Consider the following 23,262-nt stretch of genomic DNA (forward strand, 5'->3'; position numbering starts at 1 on the left):
GAAAATAATAATGGGCAAGTGTTGTACAATCCAGGTGTGGAAAGCTCTTAGAGACGTACCCAGAAAGACAGCTTCTACAAAGTATTGACTCAGGGGTGTGAATACTTATGTAAATGAGATATTTCTGCATTTCATTTTCAATAACTTTGGTAACATTTCTAAAATCGTGTTTTCTATTTGTCATTATGGGGTATTGAGTGTAGATGGGCAAGAGAAAAATAGATATATTTAAACCATTTTGAATTCAGGATGTAACACAACAAAAGGTGGAATAAGTCAATGGGTATGAATACTTTCTGAAGGCACCGTACACACACTTTATACAAACACACACGCTAGATTCACTACTAGACTGTACACCATGCAAACTGGCACTGCCTGAGGCAGGGGGAGAACAACCAGATATCGACACAGATACCCTAGACCTATACCAACTGCCCCATTCAATCAAATCTGCCAACCTTAAAGTCATGCGTAGCCCATGTGGAATTGGGGATTCATAAGGAACACACATCATTTAATGTATGTAGAATGTAATCATCTTTTCTTGTTTGATCTATTTGGTATAAATTAACACAGCCCACAGTATGCATGTTTTATTAATGAAATGTACATTTCTACTGATTGTCCTCAGAGTGATGCAATCATCCATGTGTGAAGTAATAACCTCATATGGTAATATATTATACATCTAATTATTTATATCATTTAGAATTAACCGAATATGCGGCCCAATGGTAATTTACACCTCAGAAACACGGAATACCTCAACTGCTAAATGACCAAAATCTGTAAAATAGGAGCCAAAATCTGTAAAATAGCAGCCAAATCTGTAAAATATCAGCCAAATCTGTAAAATATCAGCCAAATCTGTAAAATAGCAGTCAAAATCTGTAAATAGCAGCCAAATCTGTAAAATATCAGCCAAATCTGTAAAATATCAGCCAAATCTGTAAAATAGCAGCCAAAATCTGTAAATAGCAGCCAAATCTGTAAAATAGCAGCCAAATCTGTAAAATATCAGCCAAATCTGTAAAATATCAGCCAAATCTGTAAAATAGCAGTCAAAATCTGTAAATAGCAGCCAAATCTGTAAAATATCAGCCAAATCTGTAAAATATCAGCCAAATCTGTAAAATAGCAGCCAAATCTGTAAAATAGCAGCCAAATCTGTAAAATAGCAGCCAAATCTGTAAAATAGCAGCCAAATCTGTAAAATAGCAGCCAAATCTGTAAAATAGCCAAAATCTGTAAAATAGCAGCCAAATCTGTAAAATATCAGCCAAATCTGTAAAATATCAGCCAAATCTGTAAAATAGCAGTCAAAATCTGTAAATAGCAGCCAAATCTGTAAAATATCAGCCAAATCTGTAATATAGCAGCTAAAATCTATAAAATAGCAGCCAAATCTGTAAAATAGCAGCCAAAATCAAAAGTCTGTATTTTGTAACTTAAGCAACATGCCCACCTTCCCGTAGCCATGTACCACACTTCTGGATCATTTTAGTTTTAGAAACAGTTCTTGGTAAATTCCACTGGTGCTGGGAAAGACCGCCACGTCCACCTCCACAACACCAGATGAGGTCAGTGACACGCTGTCATCTAACGTTCCGTGTTCCAGATCAACAACCGATGCGTCTTATTAACCAAATCACAATTTGTCATAAATTGCAGTCCATTTGTAGCAGAGCACTTAACGGGATGTAAGGGTCTCTAAGCCAGCCAAATTAGTACCATGGAGGCAGTGACTCTCACTGCTCTGTGCTGTGTTAGGTCCTTTGATCATCACGGTCCGTGACATATGTCATGGTAAGAGTAAGGGCTGTAAGGGGCGGCCCCCAACGGTAACGTTTTGCACTTCTCATGACTGTTCGAACCCCGCATCAGATGGAAGGTGGTGGGCTTTCATGTGACCAGCGACCCCCACGTCACATTTAACGTCTCTAAGTGGTCCTCGGACTCTCTCTCACACACACACACACACACACACACACACACACACACAATAGAGAGAGCCCATTTCTTGACCACAGTCAGTTCCCTAAAATCCTATCTGTGTATAGGAGACGTCGTGTGGTCAGCTGAAACTAGTTGTTACTTTACAGTCTGGGGCCGTAGATACAGTCAGACCTGTCTCTGAGAGAGGGTTCTGGGCTACAGTGTGGTACTTTACACAGGCAGCCCTATTCTGACTGTTTTCCCAATTATTGGCAAAAGAGAAAAAAAAAATCTGAATTGGGCTGCCACAGACTCACTCTTCATGTTACTGTAGGATTCCCCCCCAGCATAAGGAGTGTACTCACTTCCGGGGTTCTCTCCGATGCTGCTGTGTTTTCCGTTCCAGTACCAGAGCAGTAACGTGGCGTCTCTGGAGCCTGATAGGATGTAGCAGTCCCCTCCGATGTACGACTCAGACCTGGCCAGACACGTCACCACGTCACGGTGACCAAACACTATCTGGGTCAGCTTCCCTGGAAACACACACAACATATGAGCCACAGCCCTGATTTTTATTCAAGTTATGAAATATTAAAATACAGTAGCAATTTATTTTACTGTACTTGATGTACTGTATTTGTCACTTGACATGCAAGCTACACCATTTACAGTAGTATTACAGCAACAACACTAATGGCAAGCGTTGTACAATAACATGTATAAAACTGTCATTAACATAAAATGTCTCAATATTCCATCATAGAAACCATCTACTTGCAAACAAATGTGCTGAGCAAAAAAACACACTCTCTGAACCATTAATATACCTGCATGTGTCTGCTGGAGTAAAAACACACTCTCTGAACCATTAATATACCTGCATGTGTCTGCTGGAGTAAAAACACACTCTCTGAAACATTAATATACCTAGTTGTTGCATGTGTCTGCTGGAGCAAAAACACACTCTCTGAACCATTAATATACCTGCATGTGTCTGCTGGAGTAAAAACACACTCTCTGAAACATTAATATACCTAGTTGTTGCATGTGTCTGCTGGAGTAAAAACACACTCTCTGAACCACTAATATACCTAGTTGTTGCATGTGTCTGCTGGAGTAAAAACACACTCTCTGAAACATTAATATACCTGCATGTGTCTGCTGGAGTAAAAACACACTCTCTGAACCATTAATATACCTAGTTGTTGCATGTGTCTGCTGGAGTAAAAACACACTCTCTGAACCATTAATATACCTAGTTGTTGCATGTGTCTGCTGGAGTATAAACACACTCTCTGAAACATTAATATACCTAGTTGTTGCATGTGTCTGCTGGAGTAAAAACACACTCTCTGAAACATTAATATACCTAGTTGTTGCATGTGTCTGCTGGAGTAAAAACACACTCTCTGAAACATTAATATACCTGCATGTGTCTGCTGGAGTAAAAACACACTCTCTGAACCATTAATATACCTAGTTGTTGCATGTGTTTGCTGGAGTAAAAACACACTCTCTGAAACATTAATATACCTGCATGTGTCTGCTGGAGTAAAAACACACTCTCTGAAACATTAATATACCTAGTTGTTGCATGTGTCTGCTGGAGCAAAAACACTCTCTGAAACATTAATATACCTGCATGTGTCTGCTGGAGTAAAAACACACTCTCTGAAACATTAATATACCTAGTTGTTGCATGTGTCTGCTGGAGCAAAAACACACTCTCTGAACCATTAATATACCTGCATGTGTCTGCTGGAGCAAAAACACACTCTCTGAACCATTAATATACCTAGTTGTTGCATGTGTCTGCTGGAGTAAAAACACACTCTCTGAACCATTAATATACCTAGTTGTTGCATGTGTCTGCTGGAGTAAAAACACACTCTCTGAAACATTAATATACCTAGTTGTTGCATGTGTCTGCTGGAGCAAAAACACACTCTCTGAACCATTAATATACCTGCATGTGTCTGCTGGAGCAAAAACACACTCTCTGAACCATTAATATACCTAGTTGTTGCATGTGTCTGCTGGAGCAAAAACACACTCTCTGAACCATTAATATACCTAGTTGTTGCATGTGTCTGCTGGAGCAAAAACACACTCTCTGAAACATTAATATACCTGCATGTGTCTGCTGGAGCAAAAACACACTCTCTGAAACATTAATATACCTAGTTGTTGCATGTGTCTGCTGGAGCAAAAACACACTCTCTGAACCATTAATATACCTAGTTGTTGCATGTGTCTGCTGGAGCAAAAACACACTCTCTGAACCATTAATATACCTAGTTGTTGCATGTGTCTGCTGGAGCAAAAACACACTCTCTGAACCATTAATATACCTGCATGTGTCTGCTGGAGTAAAAACACACTCTCTGAACCATTAATATACCTGCATGTGTCTGCTGGTGTAAAAACACACTCTCTGAAACATTAATATACCTAGTTGTTGCATGTGTCTGCTGAAGTAAAAACACACTCTCTGAAACATTAATATACCTAGTTGTTGCATGTGTCTGCTGAAGTAAAAACACACTCTGAAACATTAATATACCTAGTTGTTGCATGTGTCTGCTGAAGTAAAAACACACTCTCTGAAACATTAATATACCTAGTTGTTGCATGTGTCTGCTGGAGTAAAAACACACTCTCTGAAACATGAATATACCTAGTTGTTGCATGTGTCTGCTGGAGTAAAAACACACTCTCTGAAACATTAATATACCTAGTTGTTGCATGTGTCTGCTGGAGTAAAAACACACTCTCTGAAACATTAATATACCTAGTTGTTGCATGTGTCTGCTGGAGTAAAAACACACTCTCTGAAACATTAATATACCTAGTTGTTGCATGTGTCTGCTGGAGTAAAAACACACTCTCTGAAACATGAATATACCTAGTTGTTGCATGTGTCTGCTGGAGTAAAAACACACTCTCTGAAACATTAATATACCTGCATGTGTCTGCTGGAGTAAAAACACACTCTCTGAAACATTAATATACCTAGTTGTTGCATGTGTCTGCTGAAGTAAAAACACACTCTCTGAAACATTAATATACCTAGTTGTTGCATGTGTCTGCTGAAGTAAAAACACACTCTCTGAAACATTAATATACCTAGTTGTTGCATGTGTCTGCTGGAGTAAAAACACACTCTCTGAAACATTAATATACCTGCATGTGTCTGCTGGAGTAAAAACACACTCTCTGAAACATTAATATACCTAGTTGTTGCATGTGTCTGCTGAAGTAAAAACACACTCTCTGAAACATTAATATACCTAGTTGTTGCATGTGTCTGCTGGAGTAAAAACACACTCTCTGAAACATTAATATACCTGCATGTGTCTGCTGGAGTAAAAACACACTCTCTGAAACATTAATATACCTGCATGTGTCTGCTGGAGTAAAAACACACTCTCTGAAACATTAATATACCTAGTTGTTGCATGTGTCTGCTGGAGTATAAACACACTCTCTGAAACATTAATATACCTAGTTGTTGCATGTGTCTGCTGAAGGTAAAACACACTCTCTGAAACATTAATATACCTAGTTGTTGCATGTGTCTGCTGGAGCAAAAACACACTCTCTGAACCATTAATATACCTAGTTGTTGCATGTGTCTGCTGGAGCAAAAACACACTCTCTGAACCATTAATATACCTAGTTGTTGCATGTGTCTGCTGGAGCAAAAACACACTCTCTGAACCATTAATATACCTGCATGTGTCTGCTGGAGTAAAAACACACTCTCTGAACCATTAATATACCTGCATGTGTCTGCTGGTGTAAAAACACACTCTCTGAAACATTAATATACCTAGTTGTTGCATGTGTCTGCTGAAGTAAAAACACACTCTCTGAAACATTAATATACCTAGTTGTTGCATGTGTCTGCTGAAGTAAAAACACACTCTCTGAAACATTAATATACCTAGTTGTTGCATGTGTCTGCTGAAGTAAAAACACACTCTCTGAAACATTAATATACCTAGTTGTTGCATGTGTCTGCTGGAGTAAAAACACACTCTCTGAAACATGAATATACCTAGTTGTTGCATGTGTCTGCTGGAGTAAAAACACACTCTCTGAAACATTAATATACCTAGTTGTTGCATGTGTCTGCTGGAGTAAAAACACACTCTCTGAAACATTAATATACCTAGTTGTTGCATGTGTCTGCTGGAGTAAAAACACACTCTCTGAAACATTAATATACCTAGTTGTTGCATGTGTCTGCTGGAGTAAAAACACACTCTCTGAAACATGAATATACCTAGTTGTTGCATGTGTCTGCTGGAGTAAAAACACACTCTCTGAAACATTAATATACCTGCATGTGTCTGCTGGAGTAAAAACACACTCTCTGAAACATTAATATACCTAGTTGTTGCATGTGTCTGCTGAAGTAAAAACACACTCTCTGAAACATTAATATACCTAGTTGTTGCATGTGTCTGCTGGAGTAAAAACACACTCTCTGAAACATGAATATACCTAGTTGTTGCATGTGTCTGCTGGAGTAAAAACACACTCTCTGAAACATTAATATACCTAGTTGTTGCATGTGTCTGCTGGAGTAAAAACACACTCTCTGAAACATTAATATACCTAGTTGTTGCATGTGTCTGCTGGAGTAAAAACACACTCTCTGAAACATTAATATACCTAGTTGTTGCATGTGTCTGCTGGAGTAAAAACACACTCTCTGAAACATGAATATACCTAGTTGTTGCATGTGTCTGCTGGAGTAAAAACACACTCTCTGAAACATTAATATACCTGCATGTGTCTGCTGGAGTAAAAACACACTCTCTGAAACATTAATATACCTAGTTGTTGCATGTGTCTGCTGAAGTAAAAACACACTCTCTGAAACATTAATATACCTAGTTGTTGCATGTGTCTGCTGAAGTAAAAACACACTCTCTGAAACATTAATATACCTAGTTGTTGCATGTGTCTGCTGGAGTAAAAACACACTCTCTGAAACATTAATATACCTGCATGTGTCTGCTGGAGTAAAAACACACTCTCTGAAACATTAATATACCTAGTTGTTGCATGTGTCTGCTGAAGTAAAAACACACTCTCTGAAACATTAATATACCTAGTTGTTGCATGTGTCTGCTGGAGTAAAAACACACTCTCTGAAACATTAATATACCTGCATGTGTCTGCTGGAGTAAAAACACACTCTCTGAAACATTAATATACCTGCATGTGTCTGCTGGAGTAAAAACACACTCTCTGAAACATTAATATACCTAGTTGTTGCATGTGTCTGCTGGAGTATAAACACACTCTCTGAAACATTAATATACCTAGTTGTTGCATGTGTCTGCTGAAGTAAAAACACACTCTCTGAAACATTAATATACCTAGTTGTTGCATGTGTCTGCTGGAGCAAAAACACACTCTCTGAACCATTAATATACCTAGTTGTTGCATGTGTCTGCTGGAGCAAAAACACACTCTCTGAACCATTAATATACCTAGTTGTTGCATGTGTCTGCTGGAGCAAAAACACACTCTCTGAACCATTAATATACCTGCATGTGTCTGCTGGAGTAAAAACACACTCTCTGAACCATTAATATACCTGCATGTGTCTGCTGGTGTAAAAACACACTCTCTGAAACATTAATATACCTAGTTGTTGCATGTGTCTGCTGAAGTAAAAACACACTCTCTGAAACATTAATATACCTAGTTGTTGCATGTGTCTGCTGAAGTAAAAACACACTCTCTGAAACATTAATATACCTAGTTGTTGCATGTGTCTGCTGAAGTAAAAACACACTCTCTGAAACATTAATATACCTAGTTGTTGCATGTGTCTGCTGGAGTAAAAACACACTCTCTGAAACATGAATATACCTAGTTGTTGCATGTGTCTGCTGGAGTAAAAACACACTCTCTGAAACATTAATATACCTAGTTGTTGCATGTGTCTGCTGGAGTAAAAACACACTCTCTGAAACATTAATATACCTAGTTGTTGCATGTGTCTGCTGGAGTAAAAACACACTCTCTGAAACATTAATATACCTAGTTGTTGCATGTGTCTGCTGGAGTAAAAACACACTCTCTGAAACATGAATATACCTAGTTGTTGCATGTGTCTGCTGGAGTAAAAACACACTCTCTGAAACATTAATATACCTGCATGTGTCTGCTGGAGTAAAAACACACTCTCTGAAACATTAATATACCTAGTTGTTGCATGTGTCTGCTGAAGTAAAAACACACTCTCTGAAACATTAATATACCTAGTTGTTGCATGTGTCTGCTGAAGTAAAAACACACTCTCTGAAACATTAATATACCTAGTTGTTGCATGTGTCTGCTGGAGTAAAAACACACTCTCTGAAACATTAATATACCTGCATGTGTCTGCTGGAGTAAAAACACACTCTCTGAAACATTAATATACCTAGTTGTTGCATGTGTCTGCTGAAGTAAAAACACACTCTCTGAAACATTAATATACCTAGTTGTTGCATGTGTCTGCTGGAGTAAAAACACACTCTCTGAAACATTAATATACCTGCATGTGTCTGCTGGAGTAAAAACACACTCTCTGAAACATTAATATACCTGCATGTGTCTGCTGGAGTAAAAACACACTCTCTGAAACATTAATATACCTAGTTGTTGCATGTGTCTACTGGAGTATAAACACACTCTCTGAAACATTAATATACCTAGTTGTTGCATGTGTCTGCTGAAGTAAAAACACACTCTCTGAAACATTAATATACCTAGTTGTTGCATGTGTCTGCTGGAGTAAAAACACACTCTCTGAAACATTAATATACCTGCATGTGTCTGCTGGAGTAAAAACACACTCTCTGAAACATTAATATACCTAGTTGTTGCATGTGTCTGCTGAAGTAAAAACACACTCTCTGAAACATTAATATACATAGTTGTTGCATGTGTCTGCTGGAGTAAAAACACACTCTCTGAAACATGAATATACCTAGTTGTTGCATGTGTCTGCTGGAGTAAAAACACACTCTCTGAAACATGAATATACCTAGTTGTTGCATGTGTCTGCTGGAGTAAAAACACACTCTCTGAAACATTAATATACCTAGTTGTTGCATGTGTCTGCTGGAGTAAAAACACACTCTCTGAAACATTAATATACCTAGTTGTTGCATGTGTCTGCTGGAGTAAAAACACACTCTGAAACATGAATATACCTAGTTGTTGCATGTGTCTGCTGGAGTAAAAACACACTCTCTGAAACATTAATATACCTAGTTGTTGCATGTGTCTGCTGGAGTAAAAACACACTCTCTGAAACATTAATATACCTAGTTGTTGCATGTGTCTGCTGGAGTAAAAACACACTATCTGAAACATTAATATACCTAGTTGTTGCATGTGTCTGCTGGAGTAAAAACACACTCTCTGAAACATTAATATACCTGCATTTGTCTGCTGGAGTAAAAACACACTCTCTGAAACATTAATATACCTAGTTGTTGCATGTGTCTGCTGGAGTAAAAACACACTCTCTGAAACATTAATATACCTAGTTGTTGCATGTGTCTGCTGGAGTAAAAACACACTCTCTGAAACATTAATATACCTGCATGTGTCTGCTGGAGTAAAAACACACTCTCTGAACCATTAATATACCTGCATGTGTCTGCTGGAGTAAAAACACACTCTCTGAAACATGAATATACCTAGTTGTTGCATGTGTCTGCTGGAGTAAAAACACACTCTCTGAAACATTAATATACCTGCATTTGTCTGCTGGAGTAAAAACACACTCTCTGAAACATTAATATACCTAGTTGTTGCATGTGTCTGCTGAAGTAAAAACACACTCTCTGAAACATTAATATACCTAGTTGTTGCATGTGTCTGCTGGAGTAAAAACACACTCTCTGAAACATTAATATACCTAGTTGTTGCATGTGTCTGCTGGAGTAAAAACACACTCTCTGAAACATTAATATACCTGCATGTGTCTGCTGGAGTAAAAACACACTCTCTGAAACATTAATATACCTAGTTGTTGCATGTGTCTGCTGGAGTAAAAACACACTCTCTGAAACATTAATATACCTGCATGTGTCTGCTGGAGTAAAAACACACTCTCTGAACCATTAATATACCTGCATGTGTCTGCTGGAGTAAAAACACACTCTCTGAACCATTAATATACCTGCATGTGTCTGCTGGAGTAAAAACACACTCTCTGAAACATTAATATACCTGCATGTGTCTGCTGGAGTAAAAACACACTCTCTGAAACATTAATATACCTGCATGTGTCTGCTGGAGTAAAAACACACTCTCTGAAACATTAATATACCTGCATGTGTCTGCTGGAGTAAAAACACACTCTCTGAAACATTAATATACTTGCATTGGCCTGCTGTCTTAACTACTGTACACCTTCCAGATGAGCTTACAGCCTCACACTGATGTTCAAAGGAGTGTAATTATTTCCTCTTGGTGTTTCTGTGTGCACGTGTGTAATTGCTGTCAGATTGCAGGCCCATAGTAACAGCACCACGACTGTCTAACCGGCCTTACCCTCGTCATACTGTGACCTCTACAGTCAGTCAGTGAATATTTATCTAGTATTGCAGAAACACTTCACTGTTCTGTAACCCAGGGTGCATTTCTGTCTGGGTGTCAGCTTCACTGTCTGTTTCATAATGACCTTTTATCTGGATAAAGAGAGGGATAATTGTGTGTGTGTCCACGTGCGCAGTCTGGCTCAGCTTCTTACAGACACAGTTAACCAAGACATCATAGCTATGTAATATTAAAAATGTCTGACAGTTCATATATACACTAGAAAATAACTATAGATTCCTAATTATGGATTCATTTCTTCACAGGAACTATGCCAAATCTAAGACTTCATTCAAAGTGGGTATGTGGGTAACTTGACGTGGGCGTTACAGGTTAAGTATCTAAAAAAATTCTCAAATTGATTGTGGAGCTCAACAAAGTCACTTGTAGATGATTTGAGGCGAAACAATGCTAATATCAGTCCCATGGATGAATGGTATTTGTGCCACAAATGCTAAAACAGAAGTATGGATTGGTGTTATACCTTGTTCATAGACCGCTTTCAGGGTAAGGAAACCAATATGTAATTTGGGCGACCTATCCCTTTAAATACACACCCACCCACTTCAATTTCAGATTACATTCAATCAACAGGGCACTATGAGCAAGGTGGGGAGAGAGGAGAGTGTCGCTGTTTCCAAATCAAGTGTAGTAAATTGATCAAACCAGTCCTATTCTTTAACCTGGGGGGGCGACGGGGAGCGGGACAGCAGCTGTTGAACGCGTGTAAGATTAAAACCGTGTTTGTGTTCCGGTCGCACACCCCTGAGACAGACACACAATGGTCTCTCTCTTCCCCGACCCTCTTCCCCTCCCTCTCTTCCCCCTTTACAGGAGATGGAGAGATGGAGAGCCTCTGCCTTTCAAAATTGAATCAGAGGCCTTTTGTAGATCTCCAGAGTGGTTCTGAATGGGGTTGTAGATGAGAGCTGGGGGATAGAGACGTAGCCGGGATATATAGAGACGGAGCCGGGATATAGAGAGACGTAGCCGGGATATATAGAGACGGAGCCGGGATATAGAGAGACGTAGCCGGGATATATAGAGACGGAGCCGGGATATAGAGAGACGTAGCCGGGATATATAGAGACGGAGCCGGGATATAGAGAGACGTAGCCGGGATATATAGAGACGTAGCCGGGATATAGAGAGACGTAGCCGGGATATATAGAGACGGAGCCGGGATATAGAGAGACGTAGCCGGGATATATAGAGACGGAGCCGGGATATAGAGAGACGTAGCCGGGATATATAGAGACGGAGCCGGGATATAGAGAGACGTAGCCGGGATATATAGAGACGGAGCCGGGATATAGAGAGACGGAGCCGGGATATATAGAGACGGAGCCGGGATATAGAGAGACGTAGCCGGGATATATAGAGACGGAGCCGGGATATAGAGAGACGTAGCCGGGATATATAGAGACGGAGCCGGGATATAGAGAGACGTAGCCGGGATATATAGAGACGTAGCCGGGATATAGAGAGACGTAGCCGGGATATATAGAGACGGAGCCGGGATATAGAGAGACGTAGCCGGGATATATAGAGACGGAGCCGGGATATAGAGAGACGTAGCCGGGATATATAGAGACGGAGCCGGGATATAGAGAGACGTAGCCGGGATATATAGAGACGGAGCCGGGATATAGAGAGACGTAGCCGGGATATATAGAGACGTAGCCGGGATATAGAGAGACGTAGCCGGATATATAGAGACGGAGCCGGGATATAGAGAGACGTAGCCGGGATATATAGAGACGGAGCCGGGATATAGAGAGACGTAGCCGGGATATATAGAGACGGAGCCGGGATATAGAGAGACGTAGCCGGGATATATAGAGACGGAGCCGGGATATAGAGAGACGTAGCCGGGATATATAGAGACGGAGCCGGGATATAGAGAGACGTAGCCGGGATATATAGAGACGGAGCCGGGATATAGAGAGACGTAGCCGGGATATATAGAGACGGAGCCGGGATATAGAGAGACGTAGCCGGGATATATAGAGACGGAGCCGGGATATAGAGAGACGTAGCCGGGATATAGAGAGACGGAGCCGGGATATATAGAGACGGAGCCGGGATATAGAGAGAAGGAGCCGAGAAATATAGAGAGACGGAGCCGGGATATAGAGAGACGGAGCCGGGATATAGAGAGACGTAGCCGGGATATAGAGAGACGGAGCCGGGATATAGAGAGACGTAGCCGGGATATAGAGAGACGTAGCCGGGATATAGAGAGACGGAGCCGGGATATAGAGAGACGTAGCCGGGATATAGAGAGACGTAGCCGGGATATAGAGAGACGTAGCCGGGATATAGAGAGACGGAGCCGGGATATAGAGAGACGGAGCCGGGATATAGAGAGACGTAGCCGGGATATAGGGAGACGGAGCCGGGATATATAGAGACGGAGCCGGGATATAGAGAGACGGAGCCGGGATATATAGAGACGGAGCCGGGATATAGAGAGAAGGAGCCGGGATATAGAGAGACGGAGCCGGGATATAGAGAGACGTAGCCAGGATATAGAGAGACGGAGCCGGGATATAGAGAGACGTAGCCGGGATATAGAGAGACGGAGCCGGGATATATAGAGACGTAGCCGGGATATAGAGAGACGTAGCCAGGATATAGAGAGACGGAGCCGGGATATAGAGAGACGTAGCCGGGATATAGAGAGACGGAGCCGGGATATATAGAGACGTAGCCGGGATATATAGAGACGGAGCCGGGATATATAGAGACGGAGCCGGGATATATAGAGACGGAGCCGGGATATATAGAGACGTAGCCGGGATATAGAGAGACGGAGCCGGGATATAGAGAGACGGAGCCGGGATATAGAGAGACGTAGCCGGGATATAGAGAGACGTAGCCGGGATATAGAGAGACGTAGCCAGGATATAGAGAGACGGAGCCGGGATATAGAGAGACGTAGCCGGGATATAGAGAGACGGAGCCGGGATATATAGAGACGTAGCCGGGATATAGAGAGACGGAGCCGGGATATAGAGAGACGTAGCCGGGATATATAGAGACGGAGCCGGGATATATAGAGACGGAGCCGGGATATATAGAGACGGAGCCGGGATATATAGAGACGGAGCCGGGATATATAGAGACGTAGCCGGGATATAGAGAGACGGAGCCGGGATATAGAGAGACGGAGCCGGGATATAGAGAGACGGAGCCGGGATATAGAGAGACGGAGCCGGGATATATAGAGACGTAGCCGGGATATAGAGAGACGTAGCCGGGATATATAGAGACGTAGCCGGGATATATAGAGACGGAGCCGGGATATAGAGAGAAGGAGCCGGGATATAGAGAGAAGGAGCCGAGAAATATAGAGACGGAGCCGGGATATAGAGAGACGGAGCCGGGATATAGAGAGAAGGAGCCGAGAAATATAGAGAAGGAGCCGGGATATAGAGAGACGGAGCCGGGATATAGAGAGAAGGAGCCGAGAAATATAGAGAAGGAGCCGGGATATAGAGAGAAGGAGCCGAGAAATATAGAGAAGGAGCCGGGATATAGAGAGACGGAGCCGGGATATAGAGAGAAGGAGCCGAGAAATATAGAGAAGGAGCCGGGATATAGAGAGACGGAGCCGGGATATAGAGAGAAGGAGCCGGGATATAGAGAGACGGAGCCGGGATATAGAGAGAAGGAGCCGAGAAATATAGAGACGGAGCCGGGATATATAGAGACGGAGCCGGGATATATAGAGACGGAGCCGGGATATAGAGAGACGGAGCCGGGATATAGAGAGAAGGAGCCGGGATATAGAGAGAAGGAGCCGGGATATAGAGAGAAGGAGCCGAGAAATATAGAGAAGGAGCCGGGATATAGAGAGACGGAGCCGGGATATAGAGAGAAGGAGCCGAGAAATATAGAGACGGAGCCGGGATATAGAGAGACGGAGCCGGGATATAGAGAGAAGGAGCCGAGAAATATAGAGAAGGAGCCGGGATATAGAGAGACGGAGCCGGGATATAGAGAGAAGGAGCCGGGATATAGAGAGACGGAGCCGGGATATAGAGAGAAGGAGCCGAGAAATATAGAGACGGAGCCGGGATATATAGAGACGGAGCCGGGATATATAGAGACGGAGCCGGGATATAGAGAGACGGAGCCGGGATATAGAGAGAAGGAGCCGAGAAATATAGAGACGGAGCCGGGATATAGAGAGACGTAGCCGGGATATATAGAGACGGAGCCGGGATATAGAGAGACGTAGCCGGGATATATAGAGACGGAGCCGGGATATAGAGAGACGTAGCCGGGATATATAGAGACGGAGCCGGGATATAGAGAGACGTAGCCGGGATATAGAGAGAAGGAGCCGGGATATAGAGAGAAGGAGCCGAGAAATATAGAGACGGAGCCGGGATATATAGAGACGGAGCCGGGATATATAGAGACGGAGCCGGGATATAGAGAGACGGAGCCGGGATATAGAGAGAAGGAGCCGAGAAATATAGAGACGGAGCCGGGATATATAGAGACGGAGCCGGGATATAGAGAGACGTAGCCGGGATATAGAGAGACGTAGCCGGGATATAGAGAGACGGAGCCGGGATATATAGAGACGGAGCCGGGATATAGAGAGACGGAGCCGGGATATAGAGAGACGTAGCCGGGATATATAGAGACGGAGCCGGGATATAGAGAGACGTAGCCGGGATATATAGAGACGGAGCCGGGATATATAGAGACGTAGCCGGGATATATAGAGACGTAGCCGGGATATATAGAGACGTAGCCGGGATATAGAGAGACGGAGCCGGGATATATAGAGACGGAGCCGGGATATAGAGAGACGGAGCCGGGATATATAGAGACGGAGCCGGGATATAGAGAGACAGAGCCGGGATATAGAGAGACAGAGCCGGGATATAGAGAGAAGGAGCCGAGAAATATAGAGACGGAGCCGGGATATAGAGAGACGTAGCCGGGATATATAGAGACAGAGCCGGGATATAGAGAGAAGGAGCCGAGAAATATAGAGAAGGAGCCGGGATATAGAGAGACGGAGCCGGGATATAGAGAGAAGGAGCCGGGATATAGAGAGACGGAGCCGGGATATAGAGAGAAGGAGCCGAGAAATATAGAGACGGAGCCGGGATATATAGAGACGGAGCCGGGATATATAGAGACGGAGCCGGGATATAGAGAGACGGAGCCGGGATATAGAGAGAAGGAGCCGAGAAATATAGAGACGGAGCCGGGATATAGAGAGACGTAGCCGGGATATATAGAGACGGAGCCGGGATATAGAGAGACGTAGCCGGGATATATAGAGACGGAGCCGGGATATAGAGAGACGTAGCCGGGATATATAGAGACGGAGCCGGGATATAGAGAGACGTAGCCGGGATATAGAGAGAAGGAGCCGGGATATAGAGAGAAGGAGCCGAGAAATATAGAGACGGAGCCGGGATATATAGAGACGGAGCCGGGATATATAGAGACGGAGCCGGGATATAGAGAGACGGAGCCGGGATATAGAGAGAAGGAGCCGAGAAATATAGAGACGGAGCCGGGATATATAGAGACGGAGCCGGGATATAGAGAGACGTAGCCGGGATATAGAGAGACGTAGCCGGGATATAGAGAGACGGAGCCGGGATATATAGAGACGGAGCCGGGATATATAGAGACGGAGCCGGGATATAGAGAGACGTAGCCGGGATATATAGAGACGGAGCCGGGATATAGAGAGACGTAGCCGGGATATATAGAGACGGAGCCGGGATATAGAGAGACGTAGCCGGGATATATAGAGACGGAGCCGGGATATATAGAGACGTAGCCGGGATATAGAGAGACGGAGCCGGGATATATAGAGACGGAGCCGGGATATAGAGAGACGGAGCCGGGATATATAGAGACGGAGCCGGGATATAGAGAGACAGAGCCGGGATATAGAGAGACAGAGCCGGGATATAGAGAGAAGGAGCCGAGAAATATAGAGACGGAGCCGGGATATAGAGAGACGTAGCCGGGATATATAGAGACAGAGCCGGGATATAGAGAGAAGGAGCCGGGATATAGAGAGACGGAGCCGGGATATAGAGAGAAGGAGCCGGGATATAGAGAGAAGGAGCCGGGATATAGAGAGAAGGAGCCGAGAAATATAGAGACGGAGCCGGGATATATAGAGACGGAGCCGGGATATATAGAGACGGAGCCGGGATATATAGAGACGGAGCCGAGAAATATAGAGACGGAGCCGGGATATAGAGAGACGGAGCCGGGATATAGAGAGACGGAGCCGGGATATATAGAGACGGAGCCGGGATATAGAGAGACGTAGCCAGGATATATAGAGACGGAGCCGGGATATAGAGAGACGGAGCCGAGATATATAGAGACGGAGCCGGGATATATAGAGACGTAGCCGGGATATAGAGAGAAGGAGCCGAGATATATCGAGACGGAGCCGGGATATAGAGAGACGTAGCCGGGATATATAGAGACAGAGCCGGGATATATAGAGACGTAGCCGGGATATATAGAGACAGAGCCGGGATATAGAGAGACGTAGCCGGGATATATAGAGACAGAGCCGGGATATAGAGAGACGTAGCCGGGATATATAGAGACCTACACCTACTATAAAGGCTGTACCTGGGTCAGTACAGTAAACAGGGCTATACCTACACCTACTATAAAGGCTGTACCTGTGTCAGTACAGTAAACAGGGCTCTAATGCGGCTATACCTACACCTACTATAAAGGCTGTACCTGGGTCAGTACAGTAAACAGGGCTATACCTACACCTACTATAAATGCTGGACCTGGGTCAGTACAGTAAACACGGCTCTAATGCGGCTATACCTACACCTACTATAAAGGCTGTACCTGGGTCAGTACAGTAAACAGGGCTCTAATGCGGCTATACCTACACCTACTATAAAGGCTGGACCTGGGTCAGTACAGTAAACAGGGCTCTAATGGGGCTATACCTACACCTACTATAAAGGCTGTACCTGGGTCAGTACAGTAAACAGGGCTCTAATGGGGCTATACCTACACCTACTATAAAGGCTGGACCTGGGTCAGTACAGTAAACAGGGCTATACCTACACCTACTATAAAGGCTGTACCTGGGTCAGTACAGTAAACAGGGCTCTAATGGGGCTATACCTACACCTACTATAAAGGCTGTACCTGGGTCAGTACAGTAAACAGGGCTCTAATGGGGCTATACCTTCACCTACTATAAAGGCTGGACCTGGGTCAGTACAGTAAACAGGGCTCTAATGGGGCTATACCTACACCTACTATAAAGGCTGTACCTGGTTCAGTACAGTAAACAGGGCTCTAATGCGGCTATACCTACACCTACTATAAAGGCTGTACCTGGGTCAGTACAGTAAACACGGCTCTAATGCGGCTATACCTACACCTACTATAAAGGCTGTACCTGGGTCAGTACAGTAAACAGGGCTCTAATGCGGCTATACCTACACCTACTCTAAAGGCTGTACCTGGGTCAGTAGAGTAAACAGGGCTCTAATGGGGCTATACCTTCACCTACTATAAATGCTGGACCTGGGTCAGTACAGTAAACACGGCTCTAATGCGGCTATACCTACACCTACTATAAAGGCTGTACCTGGGTCAGTACAGTAAACAGGGCTCTAATGGGGCTGTACCTTCACCTACTATAAAGGCTGTACCTGGGTCAGTACAGTAAACAGGGCTATACCTACACCTACTATAAAGGCTGTACCTGGGTCAGTACAGTAAACAGGGCTATACCTACACCTACTATAAAGGCTGTACCTGGGTCAGTACATTAAACACGGCTCTAATGGGGCTATACCTACACCTACTATAAAGGCTGTACCTGGGTCAGTACAGTAAACACGGCTCTAATGGGGCTATACCTACACCTACTATAAAGGCTGTACCTGGGTCAGTACAGTAAACAGGGCTCTAATGCGGCTATACCTACACCTACTATAAAGGCTGTACCTGGGTCAGTACAGTAAACACGGCTCTAATGCGGCTATACCTACACCTACTATAAAGGCTGTACCTGGGTCAGTACAGTAAACAGGGCTCTAATGGGGCTATACCTACACCTACTATAAAGGCTGGACCTGGGTCAGTACAGTAAACAGGGCTATACCTACACCTACTATAAAGGCTGTACCTGGGTCAGTACAGTAAACAGGGCTCTAATGGGGCTATACCTACACCTACTATAAAGGCTGGACCTGGGTCAGTACAGTAAACAGGGCTATACCTACACCTACTATAAAGGCTGTACCTGGGTCAGTACAGTAAACAGGGCTCTAATGGGGCTATACCTTCACCTACTATAAAGGCTGTACCTGGGTCAGTAGAGTAAACAGGGCTCTAATGGGGCTATACCTTCACCTACTATAAAGGCTGGACCTGGGTCAGTACAGTAAACAGGGCTCTAATGGGGCTATACCTACACCTACTATAAAGGCTGTACCTGGGTCAGTACAGTAAACAGGGCTCTAATGGGGCTATACCTACACCTACTATAAAGGCTGTACCTGGGTCAGTACAGTAAACACGGCTCTAATGCGGCTATACCTACACCTACTATAAAGGCTGTACCTGGGTCAGTACAGTAAACAGGGCTCTAATGGGGCTATACCTACACCTACTATAAAGGCTGGACCTGGGTCAGTACAGTAAACAGGGCTATACCTACACCTACTATAAAGGCTGTACCTGGGTCAGTACAGTAAACAGGGCTCTAATGGGGCTATACCTACACCTACTATAAAGGCTGTACCTGGGTCAGTACAGTAAACAGGGCTCTAATGGGGCTATACCTTCACCTACTATAAAGGCTGGACCTGGGTCAGTACAGTAAACAGGGCTCTAATGGGGCTATACCTACACCTACTATAAAGGCTGTACCTGGTTCAGTACAGTAAACAGGGCTCTAATGCGGCTATACCTACACCTACTATAAAGGCTGTACCTGGGTCAGTACAGTAAACACGGCTCTAATGCGGCTATACCTACACCTACTATAAAGGCTGTACCTGGGTCAGTACAGTAAACAGGGCTCTAATGCGGCTATACCTACACCTACTCTAAAGGCTGTACCTGGGTCAGTAGAGTAAACAGGGCTCTAATGGGGCTATACCTTCACCTACTATAAATGCTGGACCTGGGTCAGTACAGTAAACACGGCTCTAATGCGGCTATACCTACACCTACTATAAAGGCTGTACCTGGGTCAGTACAGTAAACAGGGCTCTAATGGGGCTGTACCTTCACCTACTATAAAGGCTGTACCTGGGTCAGTACAGTAAACAGGGCTATACCTACACCTACTATAAAGGCTGTACCTGGGTCAGTACAGTAAACAGGGCTATACCTACACCTACTATAAAGGCTGTACCTGGGTCAGTACATTAAACACGGCTCTAATGGGGCTATACCTACACCTACTATAAAGGCTGTACCTGGGTCAGTACAGTAAACACGGCTCTAATGGGGCTATACCTACACCTACTATAAAGGCTGTACCTGGGTCAGTACAGTAAACAGGGCTCTAATGCGGCTATACCTACACCTACTATAAAGGCTGTACCTGGGTCAGTACAGTAAACACGGCTCTAATGCGGCTATACCTACACCTACTATAAAGGCTGTACCTGGGTCAGTACAGTAAACAGGGCTCTAATGGGGCTATACCTACACCTACTACAAAGGCTGGACCTGGGTCAGTACAGTAAACAGGGCTATACCTACACCTACTATAAAGGCTGTACCTGGGTCAGTACAGTAAACAGGGCTCTAATGGGGCTATACCTACACCTACTATAAAGGCTGTACCTGGGTCAGTACAGTAAACAGGGCTCTAATGGGGCTATACCTTCACCTACTATAAAGGCTGGACCTGGGTCAGTACAGTAAACAGGGCTCTAATGGGGCTATACCTACACCTACTATAAAGGCTGTACCTGGGTCAGTAGAGTAAACAGGGCTCTAATGGGGCTATACCTACACCTACTATAAAGGCTGTACCTGGTTCAGTACAGTAAACAGGGCTCTAATGCGGCTATACCTACACCTACTATAAAGGCTGTACCTGGGTCAGTACAGTAAACAGGGCTCTAATGGGGCTATACCTTCACCTACTATAAAGGCTGGACCTGGGTCAGTAGAGTAAACAGGGCTCTAATGGGGCTATACCTTCACCTACTATAAAGGCTGGACCTGGGTCAGTACAGTAAACACGGCTCTAATGCGGCTATACCTACACCTACTATAAAGGCTGTACCTGGGTCAGTACAGTAAACAGGGCTCTAATGGGGCTGTACCTTCACCTACTATAAAGGCTGTACCTGGGTCAGTACAGTAAACAGGGCTATACCTACACCTACTATAAAGGCTGTACCTGGGTCAGTACAGTAAACAGGGCTATACCTACACCTACTATAAAGGCTGTACCTGGGTCAGTACATTAAACACGGCTCTAATGGGGCTATACCTACACCTACTATAAAGGCTGTACCTGGGTCAGTACAGTAAACACGGCTCTAATGGGGCTATACCTACACCTACTATAAAGGCTGTACCTGGGTCAGTACAGTAAACACGGCTCTAATGGGGCTATACCTACACCTACTATAAAGGCTGTACCTGGGTCAGTACAGTAAACAGGGCTCTAATGGGGCTATACCTACACCTACTATAAAGGCTGTACCTGGGTCAGTACAGTAAACACGGCTCTAATGGGGCTATACCTACACCTACTATAAAGGCTGTACCTGGGTCAGTACAGTAAACAGGGCTCTAATGGGGCTATACCTACACCTACTATAAAGGCTGTACCTGGGTCAGTACAGTAAACAGGGCTCTAATGGGGCTATACCTACACCTAATATAAAGGCTGTACCTGGGTCAGTACAGTAAACAGGGCTCTAATGGGGCTATACCTACACCTACTATAACGGCTGTACCTGGGTCAGTACAGTAAACAGGGCTCTAATGCGGCTATACCTACACCTACTATAAAGGCTGTACCTGGGTCAGTACAGTAAACAGGGCTCTAATGGGGCTATACCTACACCTACTATAAAGGCTGGACCTGGGTCAGTACAGTAAACAGGGCTCTAATGGGGCTATACCTACACCTACTATAAAGGCTGTACCTGGGTCAGTACAGTAAACAGGGCTCTAATGGGGCTATACCTACACCTACTATAAAGGCTGTACCTGGGTCAGTACAGTAAACAGGGCTCTAATGGGGCTATACCTACAACTACTATAAAGGCTGTACCTGGGTCAGTACAGTAAACAGGGCTCTAATGGGGCTATACCTACACCTACTATAAAGGCTGTACCTGGGTCAGTACAGTAAACAGGGCTATACCTACACCTACTATAAAGGCTGTACCTGGGTCAGTACAGTAAACAGGGCTCTAATGGGGCTATACCTACACCTACTATAAAGGCTGGACCTGGGTCAGTACAGTAAACAGGGCTATACCTACACCTACTATAAAGGCTGTACCTGGGTCAGTACAGTAAACAGGGCTCTAATGGGGCTATACCTACACCTACTATAAAGGCTGGACCTGGGTCAGTACAGTAAACAGGGCTCTAATGGGGCTATACCTACACCTACTATAAAGGCTGTACCTGGGTCAGTACAGTAAACAGGGCTCTAATGGGGCTATACCTACACCTACTATAAAGGCTGTACCTGGGTCAGTACAGTAAACAGGGCTATACCTACACCTACTATAAAGGCTGTACCTGATGGAGTAGGTGTCTTGTGGAAGGGCCGATGATTAGGGGCTGTGAAATGAATGGTGAAGTTAATAGGACACTGAATGACGCTCTAGAATAATGGCTGTAATCGGGTCAGGGGAGAATACAGGCCTCTGATGGAACTATATTTGAAAGGCTCTACCTGGGTCAGTTGACTACAGAGCACTCAGAAGGGGTGTATTGCCACATCTGCATTGCTTGCTTTTTGGAGTTTTAGGCTGGATTTCTGTATAAGCACTTTGGAACATCTGCCGATGTATAAATACATTTGATTTGGGGTAGAGCAAAATACAAAAAGGCTGTTCCCGAGTCAGAGAAACACACAGGGCTCAGATGCACCTGTGTAGTAAAGGCTGAATCAGTTGAGAACACAGGGCTCTGATGGGGTGAAGGGGAGTGAATAATGAGACTGAAGTTGCTCTAGATTCTAGAATGAGTACTGATTCTGAGTCAGTGATACAACATAGATCCATATGAGGACTGTGTATATAAGGGCTGTACTTTGAGTCAGAGAAGATAATAAGAATCTGTAGGGGCAATAAGTATAAAAACTGTGCCTGGGTCAGATGACTATATTGAAGTCTTAATGAACAGATGCATAAGGGCAGTGGAGTGAATAGGACTCTGAAGTCACTCTACAATAAAGGTTGTACCTTGGTCAGTTGCCTACATAGAACTCGGTAGAGCAAATTTGTAAAGGCTGTACCTGAGTCAGTGGAATAGACGCGGAAGCTCTTGTCCCAGAAGCCACAGAGCAGGATGAAGCGGTTGTCTGCGGTGATGATGAAACACTGAGAGTGGATGTGAATGCTCTGGTCCAACAGGTCTGTGATCTGACGACGGTGGGTCCCCACGTTACTGGCTGGAGAGGAGAAGGAGAGGAGGAGGGAGGTGGAAGGATGAGGGGGGAGGAGA

The 23,262-nt window shown here is 44.1% G+C and overlaps 1 protein-coding gene across 4 annotated transcripts in view; it reads right to left on the reverse strand.

Annotated features, from left to right (window-relative positions):
- Positions 1-23,262, reverse strand: part of LOC135507579 (lipopolysaccharide-responsive and beige-like anchor protein) — a 334,560-nt gene that overhangs the window by 17,345 nt on the left and 293,953 nt on the right. For all 4 annotated transcript variants that reach the window (XM_064927105.1, XM_064927106.1, XM_064927107.1 and 1 more), the window contains 2 exons: positions 23,054-23,209; positions 2,304-2,471 (listed from right to left, as the gene is read on the reverse strand). In XM_064927105.1, the coding sequence (XP_064783177.1) occupies positions 2,304-2,471; positions 23,054-23,209 (324 nt within the window). The remainder of the gene's footprint in view (positions 1-2,303; positions 2,472-23,053; positions 23,210-23,262) is intronic.

This window comes from Oncorhynchus masou, chromosome 21 (assembly GCF_036934945.1).
Source record: "Oncorhynchus masou masou isolate Uvic2021 chromosome 21, UVic_Omas_1.1, whole genome shotgun sequence".
Lineage (NCBI taxonomy): Eukaryota > Metazoa > Chordata > Actinopteri > Salmoniformes > Salmonidae > Oncorhynchus > Oncorhynchus masou.